The sequence below is a fragment of the Engystomops pustulosus genome, chromosome 2, assembly GCF_040894005.1.
Source record: "Engystomops pustulosus chromosome 2, aEngPut4.maternal, whole genome shotgun sequence".
Classification (NCBI taxonomy): domain Eukaryota; kingdom Metazoa; phylum Chordata; class Amphibia; order Anura; family Leptodactylidae; genus Engystomops; species Engystomops pustulosus.
The window spans coordinates 255109597-255132813 of NC_092412.1; the positions used below are offsets into that span (position 1 = coordinate 255109597).

At 43.8% G+C, this 23217-nt stretch overlaps 1 protein-coding gene across 1 annotated transcript in view; it reads left to right on the forward strand.

The window, feature by feature from the left end:
- Nucleotides 1-23217, forward strand: part of ARHGAP31 (Rho GTPase activating protein 31) — a 132543-nt gene that overhangs the window by 60421 nt on the left and 48905 nt on the right. The window contains exon 3 of the mRNA XM_072138912.1: nucleotides 2692-2836. Within this exon, the coding sequence (XP_071995013.1) occupies nucleotides 2692-2836 (145 nt within the window). The remainder of the gene's footprint in view (nucleotides 1-2691; nucleotides 2837-23217) is intronic.

Sequence of the window (23217 nt, forward strand, 5' to 3'; positions counted from 1 at the left end):
TCTATGAGGATGAGGGGGTGACACAAGAGCTTACAGTCTATGAGGATGAGGGGGTGTCACAAGAGCTTACAGTCTATGAGGATGAGGGGGGACACAAGAGCTTACAGTCTATGAGGATGAGGGGGTGACACAAGAGCTTACAGTCTATGAGGATGAGGGGGTGACACAAGAGCTTACAGTCTATGAGGATGAGGGGGTGACACAAGAGCTTACAGTCTATGAGGATGAGGGGGTGACACAAGAGCTTACAGTCTATGAGGATGAGGGGGTGACACAAGAGCTTACAGTCTATGAGGATGAGGGGGTGACACAAGAGCTTACAGTCTATGAGGATGAGGGGGTGACACAAGAGCTTACAGTCTATGAGGATGAGGGGGTGACACAAGAGCTTACAGTCTATGAGGGTGAGGGGTGTGTCCTCACACTGCTGTGCTCTGTGCAGCCTCTGTTGGGTATTGCCTCCGGAGTGTCATGTAATCACAGAGTTTTGTAAATTCCTAGTAGAAGCAGGACTGTGAGAGCACAGCAGTGTGAGGATGAGCCCCCATTAGGAGAGATTATTCTGTATCTCCTGGCGGAGCCGCTGCTAATGACCTTCCATGTATTATATCAGTAATGAGTTATTATATCTGGGGCAGAACACAAGGCGGTATTATATGGGTCAGTGTAGTAATTGGGTCTCCTCACACGGGAGCACCTGGTGACCCCCAGCGCTGTCTGTCTTCTAATTACCTGGCATTAATAACTATTAATTATCTGGAGGAAAAATACAGAAAACTGAACGTCTGCTGCAGGGATACAGATACGTAATGTCATCACAGAAAGTAGGTGAGCGCCAGCCCCACGTGATACTACCACCCCCATCATGTAGTGTAGCTGAGCCGATGTATCTAGGACTCCAGTGTGATACTTCCTGCCAGCTCTGTGTCCGTGATACTGTATCCTGAGCTGTGTATCCAAGCCTACCATGCCTGATACTACCTGTTGAACCATGTATCCAATCTACTTCTTACTTTGTTTTGAGTCAATGGGGGATATTTATCAGGACCTCTGCGCACCGCCAGTGGCGCAGAGGCCCTGAAATAATCGCAAATGCTGGCTTATTGCTAGCTTTTGCGATTATTTTCCCCAATCCGCCACCTTCACGCCAGTGGGGCGTGAAGGAGCGTGAAGGGGGGGGCGCGGCCGGCCGAGCGGGGGGCGTGGCCAGACGGGAGTGGGCCGGCGCGGGGCGTTACTGTCCCCGCGCCTGCGCACTCGCTGCTGCCGGTGACTTTTCATACGTGAAAAGTCACCGGTTGCGTTTTTTTCTACGCCAGGCAGGGCCTGGCGTAGGATAAACGCTGCGCCACTGGCAGCCCGATACATGAAGAGGCAGAAGCCTCTTCATGTATCGGGCTGCGAATTTGCAGCGGCGGGGCTATCATACGCTGGCGCACGAGCGCCAGCGTATGATAAATATCCCCCAATGTATCAAACTTATGTTGTGTCTATTTTGAGTTGTGTATCAAGGATGTTGTGTATGTAGGAGACAGTTCACTGAGCGAGTGTATCCAAACTTCCCATATACGTATACATTTACCATGTATCTAAACTTACCACTTGTGATACTTAATAGTGAGCTTGTGTATCCAAACCTGTGATGTGCAAAGCCATATATTTAATTTTTTTTCTTGTATGATAGAAACTGTCTGATGAGCCATGTATCTAAGCCACTCCTGCATAATGCTGGCACATGTATCTAAGCTTATGGTGTGCAATAATGTCTGCCTAGCTGTATATCTCATTTTAAGATGTGTGAATCTGATTGCTGATCTGTGTATCTAAGCCTATGCTGCATGATACTGTCGAGCTGCTGTATCTAATCCCATCATGTTTGATACTGTCTGCTAAGCCATGTAGCTAAACCTATGATGTTTGATACTGTCTGCTGACCTGTGTATCTAAGACTTTGCTTTGTGATACTGTCAGCTGAGCCATTTATCTCAGTCTGTGCTGTGTGATACTGTCTGTTTAGCTGGTGTATCTAATCCTATCATGTGTTCTGTCTACTGAGACATGTATCTAAGCCATGATACTGTCAGCTGAGCTGTCTATCTAATCCCATCATGTGTGATACTTCCATCTGAGCCATGTATCTAATCATATGATGTGTGATCCTGACTTCTGAGCCATGTATCTAAGCCTATCATGTGTGATACTGTGTACTGAGCCATGTATCTAAGCCTATCATGTGTGATACTGAGTACTGAGCCATGTATCCAAGCCTTTGATGTGTGATACTGTCTGTAGAGCTGTGTATCTAATCCCATCATGTGTGATACTGTCTTCTGAGCCATGTATCTAATCGTATGATGTGTGATCCTGACTTCTGAGCCATGTATCTAAGCCTATCATGTGTGATACTGTCTTCTGAGTCATGTATCTAATCGTATGATGTGTGATCCTGTCTTCTGAGCCATGTATCTAAGTCTATCATGTGTGATACTGTGTACTGAGCCATGTATCCAAGCCTTTGATATGTAATACTGTCTGTAGAGCTGTGTATCTAATCCCATCATGTGTGATACTCTCTTCTAAGCCATATATCTAAGCCTATCATTTGTGATACTTTTTGCTTAGTCACGTATCTAATCCTATCATGTGTGATACCTGGCGGTACAGCTGTGTGATGTCTGTGTCTTGTTGCAGGCAGGAGTTTGGTTCTGATCAGTGTCCGGACCTGACGCGGGAGGTGTACCTGCAGGACATTCACTGCGTGGGGTCCCTGTGTAAGCTGTACTTCCGCGAGCTCCCCAACCCGCTGCTCACCTACCAACTCTACACCAGGTTCACAGTAAGTCTCTGTCTCCTTCTCTCTGCATTTGTTTTCAGAAGGATCCAGACGATGTCTGGCCCAGACCCAGACCCTGTAATGGGATCCTACAGCGCCGGGGCCCGGGCTCTGCTCAGCCACACACTCCTACTGTATACACTAATACATATACATTATATACAGACAGATGGGTCCATATACATACATTGTGTATATACAGACATCCATACATAAATATACAGAATCCACAACTCCGGCTCATACTGTATACACTGATACATATACATTATATACATACACACACATATACATTATACAGATGGATGGGTCTGCATACATACACATATACATTATACAGATCCATGGGTCTGCATACATACACATATACATTATACAGATCCATGGGTCTGCATACATACACATATACATTATACAGATCCATGGGTCTGCATACATACACATATACATTATACAGATCCATGGGTCTGCATACATACACATATACATTATACAGATCCATGGGTCTGCATACATACACATATACATTATACAGATCCATGGGTCTGCATACATACACATATACATTATACAGATGGATGGATGGGTCTGCATACATACACATATACATTATACAGATCCATGGGTCTGCATACATACACATATACATTATACAGATGGATGGATGGGTCTGCATACATACACATATACATTATACAGATCCATGGGTCTGCATACATACACATATACATTATACAGATGGATGGATGGGTCTGCATACATACACATATACATTATACAGATCCATGGGTCTGCATACATACACATATACATTATACAGATCCATGGGTCTGCATACATACACATATACATTATACAGATCCATGGGTCTGCATACATAGACATATACATTATACAGATCCATGGGTCTGCATACATACACATATACATTATACAGATCCATGGGTCTGCATACATACACATATACATTATACAGATGGATGGGTCTGCATACATACACATATACATTATACAGATCCATGGGTCTGCATACATACACATATACATTATACAGATGGATGGATGGGTCTGCATACATACACATATACATTATACAGATCCATGGGTCTGCATACATACACATATACATTATACAGATCCATGGGTCTGCATACATACACATATACATTATACAGATCCATGGGTCTGCATACATACACATATACATTATACAGATCCATGGGTCTGCATACATACACATATACATTATACAGATCCATGGGTCTGCATACATACACATATACATTATACACATGCACATATACATTATACAGATGGATGGGTCTGCATACATACACATATACATTATACACATGCACATATACATTATACAGATGGATGGGTCTGCATACATACACATATACATTATACACATGCACATATACATTATACAGATGGATGGGTCTGCATACATACACATATACATTATACACATGCACATATACATTATACAGATGGATGGGTCTGCATACATACACATATACGTTATACAGATGGATTCAAATACCTTCTATACATACATTTATATGCAGATGTATCCCTATACAAACACATGCATACACCTTATTTAGGTTTTTTTGTTCATATATACAATACACGGGCACATCCTTATATGTACACCTATACCTTATATACAGACATATAATCATACACAGAAGTATCACAATACATATATTCATACGTACAGAGATGTTTCTATATACTACACATATATATACACAGACATGGCTACATTCATACACAGATGCTGCTATACGTATACATGCGTCCATATACTAGGATATAATATACACATAATCACATGTATACATACTGTACATACATACATCTATACAGTATGTACACACATATATACACAGTAACCCACCTATAGATAGAACATTCTGCACATTCATGTATACAAAGCTTCAAACCTTCATCCGCAGGTTCATATACCACAAAACATACATTCATAAAGACACAAACTCAGGAGAGTTCATATACTGTTCATACGTATGTGCACACACCTAAACATATATACTGTATATAGGTGCAGAGATACACAGGGTGTTTGTGTGTCTATATAATATATATTACATATAGAACCTGCCAGACAAAACTTAAGGCCTGGCAGATGAGGGGTTAATACCAGGGTTACTGGAGGGTATTGGGGAGCGCCCGCGCCTCTTGGCTCCATATTGCGTTACATTAGGGAGTGACTCCTATCATTAGGTCATGTAGGCTCCCGGCCTGTGCCCGTGGCAGGACAACTCCCCGTGTTTCCGGCTTTACCCTGCGCCCATTGTGTAACCTAGAAATATACAGGGGTGAGCACAGAGGTCCCCGCTACATAAATTGTGATCACCGAAAACTAACTACTTCTGAAATATCCTCATTCTTAAGGTCAGATCCTCAGTATATCCATAGCTGGGACCTCCTGCCCGCTGCGCCATTGACCCCTCTGTATCGGTGCGTCCTGTCTACATATATTTACAATGTATATACAATGAGGTCGCTGTTCTGTATTATCCCTCATATTTCCTTGCAGCTGTTTCACAATTCATATTTTTATCTTGGTATTTGAAGCCACATTTCACGCTGAGACCCCCGGCCCCCTCCCCTCTGCCCCTTCTCTTTTATGTAAAGATTCTTCCTAAATACCATCGACACAAACCAACATAACTCCACGAATAGTAACAGAGGAAGAGATGTATATATATATACTTAATCTTATGTTTCTACTACAACTTGATTTTATTACATCAGTACTACAACCCCCAATAGATCAAGACAAGTTTCTACCAAATTGCTGTAATACTGCCCCCTATGTACAAGAGTATAACTACTAAAATACTGCCCCCTATGTACAGGAATATAACTACTATAATACTGCCCCCTATGTACAAGAATATAACTACTATAATACTGCCCCCTATGTACAAGAATATAACTACTATAATACTGCTCCCTATGTACAAGAATATAACTACTATAATACTGCCCCCTATGTACAAGAATATAACTACTATAATACTGCCCCCTATGTACAAGAATATAACTACTATAATACTGCCCCCTATGTACAGGGATATAACTACTATAATACTGCCCCCTATGTACAAGAATATAACTACTATAATACTGCCCCCTATGTACAAGAATATAACTACTATAATACTGCCCCCTATGTACAGGGATATAACTACTATAATACTGCCCCCTATGTACAAGAATATAACTACTATAATACTGCCCCCTATGTACAGGAATATAACTACTATAATACTGCCCCCTATGTACAGGAATATAACTACTATAATACTGCCCCCTATGTACAAGAATATAACCACTATAATACTGCCCCCTATGTACAAGACTATAACTACTATAATACTGCCCCCTATGTACAGGAATATAACTACTATAATACTGCCCTCTATGTACAAGAATATAACTACTGTAATACTGCCCCCTATGTACAGGAATATAACCACTATAATAGTACCCCCTATGTACAAGAATATAACTACTATAATACTGCCCCTATGTACAAGAATATAACTACTATAATACTGCCCCCTATGTACAAGAATATAACCACTATAATACTGCCCCCTATGTACAAGACTATAACTACTATAATACTGCCCCCTATGTACAGGAATATAACTACTATAATACTGCCCCCTATGTACAAGAATATAACTACTATAATACTGCCCCCTATGTACAGGAATATAACTACTATAATACTGCCTCCTATGTACAAGAATATAACTACTATAATACTGCCCCCTATGTACAAGAATATAACTACTATAATACTGCCCTCTATGTACAAGAATATAACTACTATAATACTGCTCCCTATGTACAAGAATATAACTACTATAATACTGCCCCCTATGTACAAGAATATAACTGCTATAATACTGCCCCCTATGTACAGGAATATAACTACTATAATACTGCCCCCTATGTACAGGAATATAACTACTATAATACTGCCCCCTATGTACAGGAATATAACTACTATAATACTGTCCCCTATGTACAGGGATATAACTACTATAATACTGCCCCCTATGTACAAGAATATAACTACTATAATACTGCCCCCTATGTACAGGAATATAACTACTATAATACTGCCCCCTATGTACAGGAATATAACTACTATAATACTGCCCCCTATGTACAAGAATATAACTACTATTATACTTCCCCCTATGTACAAGAATATAACTACTATAATACTGCCCCCTATGTACAAGAATATAACTACGATAATACTGCCCCCTATGTACAGGAATATAACTACTATAATACTGCCCCCTATGTACAGGAATATAACTACTATAATACTGCCCCCTATGTACAGGAATATAACTACTATAATACTGCCCCCTATGTACAGGAATATAACTACTATAATAATGCCCCCTATGTACAAGAATATAACTACTATAATACTGCCCCCTATGTACAAGAATATAACTACTATAATACTGTCCCCTATGTACAGGAATATAACTATTATAATACGGCCCCCTATGTATAGGAATATAACTACTATAATACTGCTCCCTATGTACAAGAATAGAACTACTATAATACTGCCCCTTATGTACAAGAATAGAACTACTATAATACTGCCCCTTATGTACAAGAATATAACTACTATAATACTGCCCTCTATGTACAAGAATATAACTACTATAATACTGCCCCCTATGTACAAGAATATAACTACTATAATACTGTCCCCTATGTACAGGAATATAACTATTATAATACGGCCCCCTATGTATAGGAATATAACTACTATAATACTGCTCCCTATGTACAAGAATAGAACTACTATAATACTGCCCCTTATGTACAAGAATAGAACTACTATAATACTGCCCCTTATGTACAAGAATATAACTGCTATAATACTGCTCCCTATGTACAAGAATATAACTACTATAATACTGCCCCTATGTACAGGAATATAACTACTATAATACGGCCCCCTATGTACAGGAATATAACTACTATAATACTGCTCCCTATGTACAAGAATATAACTACTATAATACTGCCCCTATGTACAGGAATATAACTACTATAATACTGCCCCCTATGTACAGGAATATAACTACTATAATACTGCCCCCTATGTACAGGAATATAACTACTATAATACTGCCCCCTATGTACAGGAATATAACTACTATAATACTGCCCCCTATGTACAGGAATATAACTACTATAATACTGCCCCCTATGTACAAGAATATAACTACTATAATACTGCCCCCTATGTACAAGAATATAACTACTATAATACTGCCCCCTATGTACAAGAATATAACTACTATAATACTGCCCCCTATGTACAAGAATATAACTACTATAATACTGCTCCCTATGTACAAGAATATAACTACTATAATACTGCCTCCTATGTACAGGAATATAACTACTATAATACTGCCCCCTATGTACAAGAATATAACTACTATAATACTGCAAACAAACAAGAAAACGCCAGCTCACCGTTCAGGCTCCTATAGCAATCCTCCAGGTGCACGGATTCAACGTGTAAGCCATACACGTACAAGCTAGACATTCACAAGTAGGCGATTCCAGCACAATCACGGAGGATGCAGTAGAAATTCAATAAAAAATTTTTTTTTCTTTATTCCATCATTAAAATCTGGTCACAAAACGTATGCAGCAAATGGACAAAGGTAGACAGACCTACATGTTTCGTCTATTCAGACTTAATCATGGTCCCACCCGGTGGAGATACGCTCAGGGTATTTAAACCCGACTTCATGCACCTGTTGGATGACGTGTGGATCACATGATTTAATTTAAAGGGGATGTGAAATAATAAGAAAAACGCCTTTACAGCGTAAATTCATGATAAGTGATACACATTCATGCAACAGTGAAAAATACTATTAAAAACATATTGTTAAAAGCATTCAGGAGAAACCTGCTTACAAACAAATGCGGAAACTGAGGGCACGTTCACACGCTGCGCCCCGACCCGCGCTTCCATCGCGCCTGAAACGCACACACAACAGCCGAGGAGAGGCGACCCGCCCAACCACATCACCGCCAACGCTTCCGTCTACAAAACGCATCGTAAACGCGATGTTAACGCATGCGTCAACAAAGCGTTAACGCATGCGTCCTGCCAACGCATGCGCAAACACTGCGCCCACAAACGCAAACGGTAATGCAACTAGGCAAATCGCCTCACATCAGCCGCCGCACACGCATCCCAAACGCAACAAAAACGCAACCAAAACGCAACGTGTGAACGCACCCTTAATGCTGGAAAATGCATATCCCATGTACATTATACCATATATGATACATTTATTGCTATTATTTATCATTTTACATTTTACTCAGAAAGGATTTCAAATGGCATAGAACAATACACTTGTATATAGCATGTAATATAACAATGTCTTCATATAATGGGAATCCCAGAACTCATAGGCATAAAGCAACACATGTATATAACATATAATATTGCAATATCATCATACAATGAGAGTATGTTGACGCATGCGTTAACATCGCGTTTACGATGCGTTTTGTAGACGGAAGCGTTGGCGGTGATGTGGTTGGGCGGGTCGCCTCTCCTCGGCTGTTGTGTGTGCGTTTCAGGCGCGATGGAAGCGCGGGTCGGGGCGCAGCGTGTGAACGTGCCCTCAGTTTCCGCATTTGTTTGTAAGCAGGTTTCTCCTGAATGCTTTTAACAATATGTTTTTAATAGTATTTTTCACTGTTGCATGAATGTGTATCACTTATCATGAATTTACGCTGTAAAGGCGTTTTTCTTATTATTTCACAAATCATGTGATCCACACGTCATCCAACAGGTGCATGAAGTCGGTTTTAAATACCCTGAGCGTATCTCCACCGGGTGGGACCATGATTAAGTCTGAATAGACGAAACATGTAGGTCTGTCTACCTTTGTCCATTTGCTGCATACGTTTTGTGACCAGATTTTAATGATGGAATAAAGAAAAAAATTTTTTTTATTGAATTTCTACTGCATCCTCCGTGATTGTGCTGGAATCGCCTACTTGTGAATGTCTACTATAATACTGCCGCCTATACTGCCTTTCCTTCATAACACAGATGAGAGGGTGAAATATTCGGACTATTCTGTCCCCCCCTGGCGTCTCTGTGCTGGGGGTTACATACGTATTCTGCGCTGTATATAGGTGTATACTGCTGTATATCTGTGGAGATCTATTCCCTCCAGTGTTTATTCTCCACATTCAGAACATTCCTGGTTTCTCCCTTTTCCATTCTGCCCAGAGGTCTCTGCCAGCTCGGCCGCCACCGTATGTATCGGTCTCTGGTTACACAGACAGAGTCATAAATAATGCTGCCATTACTGCTCAACAACCCAACAATCCTCAATATAGAGGAAACCAGAGCAAAACCTACAGTCCACATCCTACATGTGACACGTCCATCATGTGCAGAGCATTATAATACCGCCCCTCGGTGCACTATAGTAAATGTACTGCTCCTGTCTGTACAATCCATAAGTAGATGGAACTTTCCTTCTCCTGCAGTGATACTCGGCCTCTGGGGGGCGCTGCTGAGCATTGCACTGGAGGTTTGGCAGCGCTCGTGGTGATTTGCACATTATTTCGTCTCCTTCTCGGCCTCCGGAGACCTTCTGTTTCTCCAGAAAACATGAGAATCTTCTGAAAACAATTGTTCTGATTTCTGACTCCAGAATAATAAACACACGGTGAATGGATTTGGCCTCGTTCCTCGCTCCAAAGGAATCCAGGAGATGACATCAGAGGGAAAACTCATCCCCCAATCAGGGCCGATACAATGTAACAGAAACCAGGCGTGTAACTATGTGACTTATTAGGAATACAGTGAATAGGAGGGTCCGGAATAGTGGGGTCTTGTTCTGTATCCCCCAGGGAAACCACTATCAAAGTGATCCAAGCTGCTCCCGCCTCACAGCAAGCGAGGTATATACACCGAGAGAAACTGCAGCTGCATCCCCCTCCTCTTTATTATCAATTACCAGTATAGACTCTATAGTGTGACCCCTCTTACAGTATAGACTCCATAGTGTGACCCCTCTTACAGTATAGACCCCATAGTGTGACCCCTCTTACAGTATAGACCCCATAGTGTGACCCCTCTTACAGTACAGACCCCATAGTGTGACCCCTCTTACAGTATAGACCCCATAGTGTGACCCCTCTTACAGTATATACCCCATAGTGTGACCCCTCTTACAGTATAGACTCCATAGTGTGACCCCTCTTACAGTATATACCCCATAGTGTGACCCCTCTTACAGTATATACCCCATAGTGTGACCCCTCTTACAGTATAGACCCTATAGTGTGACCCCTCTTACAGTATAGACCCCATAGTGTGACCCTCTTACAGTATAGACCCCATAGTGTGACCCCTCTTACAGTATAGACTCCATAGTGTGACCCCTCTTACAGTATAGACCCCATAGTGTGACCCCTCTTACAGTATAGACCCCATAGTGTGACCCCCTCTTACAGTATAGACTCCATAGTGTGACCCCTCTTACAGTATAGACTCCATAGTGTGACCCCCCCTCTTACAGTATAGACCCCATAGTGTGACCCCTCTTACAGTATAGACCCTATAGTGTGACCCCTCTTACAGTATAGACCCCATAGTGAGACCCCTCTTACAGTATAGACCCCATAGTGTGACCCCCTCTTACAGTATAGACCCCATAGTGTGACCCCTCTTACAGTAAAGACGCCATAGTGTGACCCCTCTTACAGTAAAGACCCCATAGTGTGACCCCTCTTACAGTATAGACCCCATAGTGTGACCCCTTCATACAGTATAGATCCCATAATGTGACCTCTCTTACAGTATAGACCCCATAGTGTGACCTCTTTTACAGTATAGACCCCATAGTGTGACCTCTCTTACAGTATAGACTCCATAGTGTGACCCCTCTTACAGTATAGACCCCATAGTGTGACCCCCTCTTACAGTATAGACCCCATAGTGTGACCCCTCTTACAGTATAGACCCCATAGTGTGACCCCTCTTACAGTATAGACCCCATAGTGTGACCTCTTTTACAGTATAGACCCCATAGTGTGACCCCTCTTACAGTATAGACCCCATAGTGTGACCCCTCTTACAGTATAGACCCCATAGTGTGACCTCTTTTACAGTATAGACCCCATAGTGTGACCTCTCTTACAGTATAGACTCCATAGTGTGACCCTCTTACAGTATAGACTCCATAGTGTGACCCCTCTTACAGTATAGACTCCATAGTGTGACCCCTCTTACAGTATAGACTCCATAGTGTGACCTCTCTTACAGTATAGACTCCATAGTGTGACCCCTCTTACAGTATAGACCCCATAGTGTGACCCCTCTTACAGTATAGACTCCATAGTGTGACCCCGCTTACAGTATAGACTCCATAGTGTGACCCCCTCTTACTGTATAGACTCCATAGTGTGACCCCTCTTACTGTATAGACTCCATAGTGTGACCCCTCTTACTGTATAGACTCCATAGTGTGACCCCTCTTACTGTATAGATCCCATAGTGTGACCCCTCTTACAGTATAGACTCCATAGTGTGACCCCTCTTACAGTATAGATCCCATAGTGTGACCCCTCTTACAGTATAGATCCCATAGTGTGACCCCTCTTACAGTATAGATCCCATAGTGTGACCCCTCTTACAGTATAGATCCCATAGTGTGACCCCTCTTACTGTATAGACTCCATAGTGTGACCCCTCTTACAGTATAGACCCCATAGTGTGACCCCTCTTACTGTATAGACTCCATAGTGTGACCCCTCTTACAGTAAAGACCCCATAGTGTGACCCCTCTTACAGTATAGACCCCATAGTGTGACCCCTCTTACAGTATAGACCCCATAGTGTGACCCCCTCTTACAGTATAGACCCCATAGTGTGACCCCTCTTACAGTATAGACCCCATAGTGTGACCCCCTCTTACAGTATAGACTCCATAGTGTGACCCCTCTTACAGTATAGACCCCATAGTGTGACCCCCTCTTACAGTATAGACTCCATAGTGTGACCCCTTCATACAGTATAGATCCCATAATGTGACCTCTCTTACAGTATAGACCCCATAGTGTGACCCCTCTTACAGTATAGACTCCATAGTGTGACCCCTCTTACAGTATAGACCCCATAGTGTGACCTCTCTTACAGTATAGACTCCATAGTGTGACCCCTCTTACAGTATAGACCCCATAGTGTGACCTCTCTTACAGTATAGACTCCATAGTGTGACCTCTCTTACAGTATAGACTCCATAGTGTGACCTCTCTTACAGTACAGACCCCATAGTGTGACCCCTCTTACAGTATAGACCCCATAGTGTGACCCCTCTTACAGTATAGACCCCATAGTGTGACCCCTCTTACAGTATAGACCCCATAGTGTGACCCCTCTTACAGTATAGACTCCATAGTGTGACCCCGCTTACAGTATAGACTCCATAGTGTGACCCCCTCTTACTGTATAGACTCCATAGTGTGACCCCTCTTACTGTATAGACTCCATAGTGTGACCCCTCTTACTGTATAGACTCCATAGTGTGACCCCCTCTTACAGTATAGATCCCATAGTGTGACCCCTCTTACAGTATAGACTCCATAGTGTGACCCCTCTTACAGTATAGATCCCATAGTGTGACCCCTCTTACAGTATAGACCCCATAGTGTGACCCCTCTTACAGTATAGACCCCATAGTGTGACCCCTCTTACTGTATAGACTCCATAGTGTGACCCCTCTTACAGTATTGACCACATAGTGTGACCCCTCTTACAGTATAGACTCCATAGTGTGACCCCTCTTACAGTATAGACCCTATAGTGTGACCCCTCTTACAGTATAGACCCTATAGTGTGACCCCTCTTACAGTATAGACTCCATAGTGTGACCCCTCTTACAGTATAGACTCCATAGTGTGACCCCTCTTACAGTATAGACTCCATAGTGTGACTCCTATTACAGTATAGACTCCATAGTGTGACCCCTCTTACAGTATAGACCCCATAGTGTGACCCCTCTTACAGTATAGACCCCATAGTGTGACCCCTCTTACAGTATAGACCCCATAGTGTGACCCCTCTTACAGTATAGACCCCATAGTGTGACCCCTCTTACAGTATAGACCCCATAGTGTGACCCCTCTTACAGTATAGACCCCATAGTGTGACCCCTCTTACAGTATAGACCCCATAGTGTGACCCCTCTTACAGTATAGATCTCCTATACCCGTATCCACAGGTTGTTACATGGTAGAGACCGTTCTGTAACACTGGATGCAGTAAGCACAATGTCAGGCTGCAGCTTTCAAGCAGAGACTGAAAGAACTATAAACTTGTGGAAAAAAATAATAATCCTCAATGTATATCAAGTGTTATATAAGTTATTTGCATTATCTGCGAGGAATCACATAAGTGAAGGTAGAAGCCGCCGGAGAGATGTAATACGCAGAGCAGACGCACACACGCTGACTCAGCATAACGTAAAGGTCAAATACTTCAAACTCCACATAATCCAGGAGATAAAAGCCCAGTAAATTTATGGCAGAATCTGTCCTGACCCGATAGAACCTCGGCTTTTATGTCTCCGAATTAAAAATGTATTTCGCTTGAAAAAAGATTTGTGCACCGCAGCAGTAAATGCAGCTCCAGGATGAGCGCGCCGGGGCCTAACCCTCTCGTGTGCAGAGCCGAAATCTAAGAGGGTCCGACCCTAATGGACGCGGGTTATAGAGTCCAATAAAAATGTTATCAGCATCAACAAACAGAAGATTCAGTCTAATGGAGTCAGTAAGAACAGAGAGTTCCATCATTCGTTACAATGTATCAGGATAAGGGGGGGTCATCCTGTGACTGCTCTGCACGCGCTCAGTAGTGACTTATGAGTATAGTAATAATGGGGCCCTGCTGCAGGACTGGGACTTCTTCTATTTAGACTCTTTGTGGGAGAATTTCAGGTTAGATGTGGATCTTGGTATGTATGGTGGTAATCTAGTGACACTTTGTCCTCCCCTCCAATGTTCATATGGGGATATTGACCACTAGTAGATAAACTGGGACCAGCTCTGGAGACCATTGGGCTTGGGAAGGTTTAAAAGAGTCAGTGTAAAGCAGATCTATTACCTGTAGAGCTGGGGGGTAACTACTGTAGATGGGGTCCAACTCTCACCGAAGGGCCCAGGTATGCTTGGAGCCGACCCTTGCTGGACAGCTGTCCCTTAGACCAGAGAATATACCATGACATGGATGAAAGGAAAAGATACTGAAGCAGCACTCCATAAAAGTGATTTATTCCACCTTCAAGATGCGACGTTTCGTCCATTCAATCAGGACATTTTCAAGCATGGATGGATGGATGTCTAAGGCGACGGCAGTCCAGCAGAGGCCGGCTCCAGGTATACATGGGCCCTTCGGTGAGAGTTGGACCCCATCTACAGTAGTTACCCCCAGTTCTGGTTTACATTGACTCCCAAACATCCCAAGCCCAATGGTTTGTTAACCCATAGATAGACACAAAAACTGTTATTACATCTCAGAATATCCTTTCTAGTGGATTCCCATTAGTCCTACATCTCTGGTATAGAAGATTACGGGTGGCTACCTCTCTCTGCTCTATAATATCTATGATCCACCCATCCCTATACATTTTGCTTTAGGGGCCCTTAGTTACTTTTTGGTCACAGCATTTTCTTCTTTCTGGCCAGGAGTCGGTGGGTGCGCACCTAGTATATTACTGAACAGATTAGGGGCGGCTCTTGAGGTTGATGTCTGAGTGGTCCAGGTCACTGCCTCTGGAAGTAACATCTTTTATCTGACCCAGTGAGTGGAGTAATTCTAGAATATGGCACCAACGGACCAGGCAGAACCAGGGTTGGTGAACATGCTGAGGTCAGGCCAAGGGTGTTATTGCATAGGGATAGCCCAAGAAGAGTCAGGGAAGGTGGCACAGAGTCCATGCGGTAATGAGGCTGAGGTCAGGGTAGGTGGCACAGAGTCCATGCGGTAATGAGGCTGGGGTCAGGGTAGGTGGCACATAGTCCATGCAGTAATAAGGCTGAGGTCAGGGTAGGTGGCACAGAGTCCATGCGGTAATGAGGCTGAGGTCAGGGTAGGTGGCACAGAGTCCATGCGGTAATGAGGCTGAGGTCAGGGTAGGTGGCACAGAGTCCATGCGGTAATGAGGCTGAGGTCAGGGTAGGTGGCACAGAGTCCATGCGGTAATCAGGCTGAGGTTAGGGTAGGTGGCATAGAGTCCATGTGGTAATCAAGCTGAGGTCAGGATAGGTGGCACAGAGTCCATGTGGTAATCAGGCTGAGGTTAGGGTAGGTTGAAAGGTACAGAGTCAGGTAAAATGAACAGAAGTTAAAAAACTTAAAACTATGCAGGACAGCTGGTTCCTCATTGCTCGGGCACATTCCCATGGGGGCAGGTGCCTATGATTTGTGGTGACTGGCACACGGACGCCAGCAGTCAGTGGGAGGAGCTTAGTGCCGATGGCAGCACTTACCGCTGTGTAACATACTGATTGATAGGATGATGTCAGCAGCGGAGGTCCTGCAGACTCTTCTTCTTGGCCTTGAAAGAGAAGATGATGTTTTTTCCGATTCCATAAAACATTGCGTTGCCTCCACATCCGTGATAAAAAAACACGCACACACACACAATGCCATCGCGGAGGATCTCCGAATAATAAAACGGACTCAAGGCGTCAATAGAAGGAGCGCGGTGCAGCTCACGCATCTCCGGCCTCCAGGGAATAGTCAATGTCACGTATGACGAAGGACCCTCGAGGTACGGGATGCCGAGCTTCAGCTGCCGAGGGGGTCAATGATTTCCGGCTGATGATATGGAAGTCTCCCCGTGCAGATAAGATCTTTTATATTTTTTCTTCTTTATTTATTTTCTCATCTGCTCGTAATTGTCTAACGCCGGCGGAGATGTCGTGATCTTCTGCGGATCAGTGACTATACTTACATTACGGTGATCAGTAGAGTGGATACCGAAAGTAGAAAGAATGAAGGTCACCGCGATTCCGGTGAATAGACTCCTGCTGTACACTATGCAGTGTCTGTAGAACCTTCTAGAATATTCTGAAAGACGTTGTCTACACATTCCATAGCTGGTCCTCACCACCGGCAATACTTACCTCTTCTATGTTCTTCATGCCATGTTGCTTTTTGCCAGTTCTTAATGCCGTTCTCCTACACGCCTGCCTTGCAGTATGCGCATCCTATGTTCAACCAATCCCGATAACCAGGGTAGGAGGGGATAGACCCTCAATAGTTAATCATTGGGCCATCTATCAGTTGTCACATCCTGAAGATGTGACTATCAAGGCGGCTCACTTTTAAGGGGAGCCACATCTTTAGATAAGAAAGGACTTCATTGAAATTCCTGGAACACCCTGCTAAGGCACCTTTCCCCCATAGGAATGTGCCTGAGCAATAAGGTTCCTTGGATTCCTATTAAGCTGATATGAAGATTATTGCTCCCCGAGCTTCCTGACCTTGGCTTGTCTACTCTCCACCTACTTGTCTACTCTCCACCTACTTGTCTACTCTCCACCTACTTGTCTGATTCGTCATGGCTAAACACCAGTGACTAGCTCCAACATAGAGGTCATTACCTCAGTTTAGAGGTGGACAAACTGAGTAAAGACCTGATCTCCATACTGGGGTTAAAGTTTATGAAATACAAGGGAACACTTAGACAATGCCCTCGGGGGGGGGGGGGGGGGGAGTAGCCCTCTTTCGGTTCAGTTTCACACACATTCGACCCTTGAAGTTATCAGGGTAGACAGAGCTGTAAGGGGGGGGGGGGATCTTAACCAACCTTAATGTATCATGGAGCAAGATCTGAGGAACATAGATAGCAGGAGATTATTATCACCTATAGGTAGTTACCTATAGAACATCTGTGAGGTCATCACTGGGCTATGGCTTTGAGGCTTCATGCACCTGGTGGAGACTCCTAGTGATGGTTACACTCTGCTTATTGTACATATTGTAGTAAGTATCAGAATGTTACCCCCTCCCTCAGCCTAAAGTGTAACCTATGTGACGGACACACCACAGCTGCTACATATAGGGCTCTTCAGATACCACAAGCATCACTTGTAGAGAGCAGGAATCCCAGCAATGTCCAGTATTACAGAAGCTTCAATCCTATAATGGACGAGATTCCAGACGGTGAAAGTGTCATATAGATATCTAATTATAGACCCCCCCCCCATCATACAATACACCAGATATCTCTCTAATACACACAGAGCCTATATAACTACTGGGCACTACATACTGGTTACATGTAGTACTGATCCCGAGTTACATCCTGTATTATACTCCAGAGCTGCACTCACTATTCTGCTGCTGGTGCAGTCACTGTGTACATACATGACATTACTTATCCTGTACTGATCCTGAGTTACATCCTGTATTATACCCCAGAGCTGCACTCACTATTCTGCTGCTGGTGGAGTCACTGTGTACATACATGACATTACTTATCCTGTACTGATCCTGAGTTACATCCTGTATTATACTCCAGAGCTGCACTCACTATCCTGCTGCTGGTGCAGTCACTGTGTACATACATGACATTACTTATCCTGTACTGATCCTGAGTTACATCCTGTATTATACTCCAGAGCTGTACTCACTATTCTGCTGCTGGTGCAGTCACTGTGTACATACATGACATTACTTATCCTGTACTGATCCTGAGTTACATCCTGTATTATATTCCAGAGCTGCACTCACTATTCTGCTGCTGGTGCAGTCACTGTGTACATACATGACATTACTTATCCTGTACTGATCCTGAGTTACATCCTGTATTATACTCCAGAGCTGCACTCACTATTCTGCTGCTGGTGCAGTCACTGTGTACATACATGACATTACTTATCCTGTACTGATCCCGAGTTACATCCTGTATTATACTCCAGAGCTGCACTCACTATTCTGCTGCTGGTGCAGTCACTGTGTACATACATGACATTACTTATCCTGTACTGATCCTGAGTTACATCCTATATTATACTCCAGAGCTGCACTCACTATTCTGCTGCTGGTGGAGTCACTGTGTACATACATGACATTACTTATCCTGTACTGATCCTGAGTTACATCCTGTATTATACTCCAGAGCTGCACTCACTATTCTGCTGCTGGTGCAGTCACTGTGTACATACATGACATTACTTATCCTGTACTGATCCTGAGTTACATCCTATATTATACTCCAGAGCTGCACTCACTATTCTGCTGCTGGTGGAGTCACTGTGTACATACATGACATTACTTATCCTGTACTGATCCTGAGTTACATCCTGTATTATACCCCAGATCTGCGCTCACTATTCTGCTGCTGGTGCAGTCACTGTGTACATACACGACATTACTTATCCTGTACTGATCCTGAGTTACATCCTGTATTATACTCCAGAGCTGCACTCACTATTCTGCTGCTGGTGCAGTCACTGTGTACATACATGACATTACTTATCCTGTTCTGATCCTGAGTTACATCCTGTATTATACACCAGAGCTGCACTCACTATTCTGCTGCTGGTGCAGTCACTGTGTACATACATGACATTACTTATCCTGTACTGATCCCGAGTTACATCCTGTATTATACTCCAGAGCTGCACTCACTATTCTGCTGCTGGTGCAGTCACTGTGTACATACATGACATTACTTATCCTGTACTGATCCTGAGTTACATCCTGTATTATACCCCAGAGCTGCACTCACTATTCTGCTGCTGGTGCAGTCACTGTGTACATACATGACATTACTTATCCTGTACTGATCCTGAGTTACATCCTGTATTATACTCCAGAGCTGCACTCACTATTCTGCTGCTGGTGCAGTCACTGTGTACATACATGACATTACTTATCCTGTACTGATCCTGAGTTACATCCTGTATTATACCCCAGAGCTGCACTCACTATTCTGCTGCTGGTGCAGTCACTGTGTACATACATGACATTACTTATCCTGTACTGATCCTGAGTTACATCCTGTATTATACCCCAGAGCTGCACTCACTATTCTGCTGCCGGTGCAGTCACTGTGTACATACATGACATTACTTATCCTGTACTGATCCTGAGTTACATCCTGTATTATACCCCAGAGCTGCACTGACTATTCTGCTGGTGGTGCAGTCACTGTGTACATACATGACATTACTTATCCTGTACTGATCCTGAGTTACATCCTGTATTATACCCCAGAGCTGCACTCACTATTCTGCTGCTGGTGCAGTCACTGTGTACATACATGACATTAGTTATCCTGTACTGATCCTGAGTTACATCCTGTATTATACCCCAGAGCTGTACTCACTATTCTGCTGCTGGTGCAGTCACTGTGTACATACATGACATTACTTATCCTGTACTGATCCTGAGTTACATCCTGTATTATACCCCAGAGCTGCACTCACTATTCTGCTGCTGGTGCAGTCACTGTGTACATACATGACATTACTTATCCTGTACTGATCCTGAGTTACATCCTGTATTATACCCCAGAGCTGCACTCACTATTCTGCTGCTGGTGCAGTCACTGTGTACATACATGACATTACTTATCCTGTACTGATCCTGAGTTACATCCTGTATTATACTCCAGAGCTGCACTCACTATTTTGTTGGTGCAGTCACTGTGTACATACATGACATTACTTATCCTGTACTGATCCTGAGTTACATCCTGTATTATACCCCAGAGCTGCACTCACTATTCTGCTGCCGGTGCAGTCACTGTGTACATACATGACATTACTTATCCTGTACTGATCCTGAGTTACATCCTGTATTATACCCCAGAGCTGCACTGACTATTCTGCTGGTGGTGCAGTCACTGTGTACATACATGACATTAGTTATCCTGTACTGATCCTGAGTTACATCCTGTAAATCTTTTATTTTATATATAAAAATGAAAAACATTACAACAATAAACATAAATCAAGCCATAACTTCTGGCAAAACAAAACAATAATAATAATAACAAAACAATAATACAAACTAAAAGAGACTTACGAAAATCTCCTGGCCCAGCCACACACACACCACACAATCAGCATTATAAAACAAAACCTTCACCCAATCCCACCACCTAATTTTTTTTTTTTTTTTTATATAATTTTTTATAATAAATTTTTTTTTTTTTTTTTTTTTTTTTTTTTCCATAAATAACTAAAGGATACACAGCAAAAAAAAGACAAACAGGAAATAAAAACATTAAATATAAACTAACTAAATCCCACGCCCATCACCCTCCCACCCAGACACTGGTCTAACGTCCAAAGTCCGCGCTATATAGTCCAGACCAGTGCCCAGGATCATATTGTCCGAATCCCGTCCACCCCCCTCCCAACCTAACACCCTAACACCAACACCCCAAAACCAACCAAGCTATATACACATTAACTATAACTACATAAATACACACTGTACACAAAATACAAACACATTAAACATATCAACATATAACAAACCAACCACATAAAGCCCAGGATCGGCGCCTGCAAGCCCCTACATCACTATAACCTCAGACACAAAACAAAAATCTACAGTGTCAGCTTCAGCCCAACACCAGGAGCGGAGATGACAGACTAAGGGACACTAAAGGAGAACCCCCTCCAAAGGAGAGAGGCCCTCCCCGTGCCCAGCCTCTCATACTCCAGAGAGCGCACCTTCACCAGGTCACCCAGAATGTTCCTAACCACCTCAACCACCGGGAGGATTTTACGCTGCGTCGATACTAAACACCGTGCGTTCCACGTGTGGTACCTGACCACTAGACTAACTAGGAATAACGTGCAGCGGTCCCGGCCACCCAGGCCTCTGAATGCTCCATAGGCCCACTCCGCATAGGAGAGACCGGCCAACCCGGGCCAATGGATGGAAGCGCCCACCCGGTTGTACACCTCTGTGTTAAAGGGGCACTGAAGCAGGAAGTGGTCCATGCTCTCCAGCAGACCACCGCACTCCTCCCGGGGACAACCCCTTTCCTCAGAGCTCCTACACTTCAGATTGTCCCTCACACACAGCTTTCCATGGAAGCAGCGCCAAGTCAAGTCCCAAAACTTCAAGGGGATCCTGATGGAATTCAAAAGACCTAAACCCACCCCAAGATCCCGACTTGGGCAATCCCTGAGGGCCAGAGGCTTCTGGAAATGGGTCAACAGAACCCTTTTGTCAAGGATTTTCCTCGACATGGTCCTGATCTCCCACATTCCCAGACCCCACCGGCGAATCACCTTCAGAACCGGGGTAGCGTAAGCCGGAAGATGCCCATGTGGTGTACGGAGATCCTTCACTCGCCCTCCTGTCTCCCATTCCTGGAAGAAAGGCCGAAACCATCCCCTGCAGGAGTATACCCACGGAGGAGCCCTCTCTTTCCAGAGGTTTGCGATATTGATCTTAAGAAAGGTATTCACTAGGAACACCACAGGGTTGACCATACACAACCCTCCTTGTCTCCTCGTGCGGTAAGTAACCTCCCTCTTGATTAGGTTCAGCCTATTCCCCCATAACAGCTGGAAGAACAGACTGTAGACCCGAGTCCAGAGGGGTTCTGGCAACATGCACACACTGCCCAGATATATCAGCAATGGGAGCAGGTAAGTTTTAATCAAGTTCACCCTTTCCCTGAGGGTCAAAGACCAACCCTTCCACTGGTCCACCTTCTGGGCGGCGATCTTAAGCCTGCCGTCCCAGTTTTGCATGGGGTAATCCCCCTGGCCAAATTCGATGCCGAGAACTTTGGCAGAGTCTTGGGGCCCTGGAAGAGTGTCCGGGAGATCAAAGCCTGGATCCCCCTCTCCCAGCCAGAGACTCTCACACTTATCCCGGTTGATCTTGGACCCAGAAGCCTCTGAGTAGCGGTCAACCTCTGACATCACCCATTGCGCCTCCCCTCTCGAGGACACAAAAACGGTGACATCATCAGCATACGCTACCACCCTTAGAGTGGCTTCCGGTGCCGCCTGGTCCATCCCGACTCCCACCAACGGCCCACGATCAACCCTCCTAAGGAATGGGTCAATCGCGAACACGTATAAAAGTGGGCTCAGAGGACAACCCTGGCGAACACCAGACCCGACCTCAAAAGAGCGGCCAATCCAACCGTTCACAAGCGGGAAACTCTCTGCCCCTGCGTACAAAACCTTTAGCCAATTGACAAACTCCCCCGGCAGGCCATACCTCAGAAGGACAGACCAGAGGTACTCGTGGTTAACCCGAT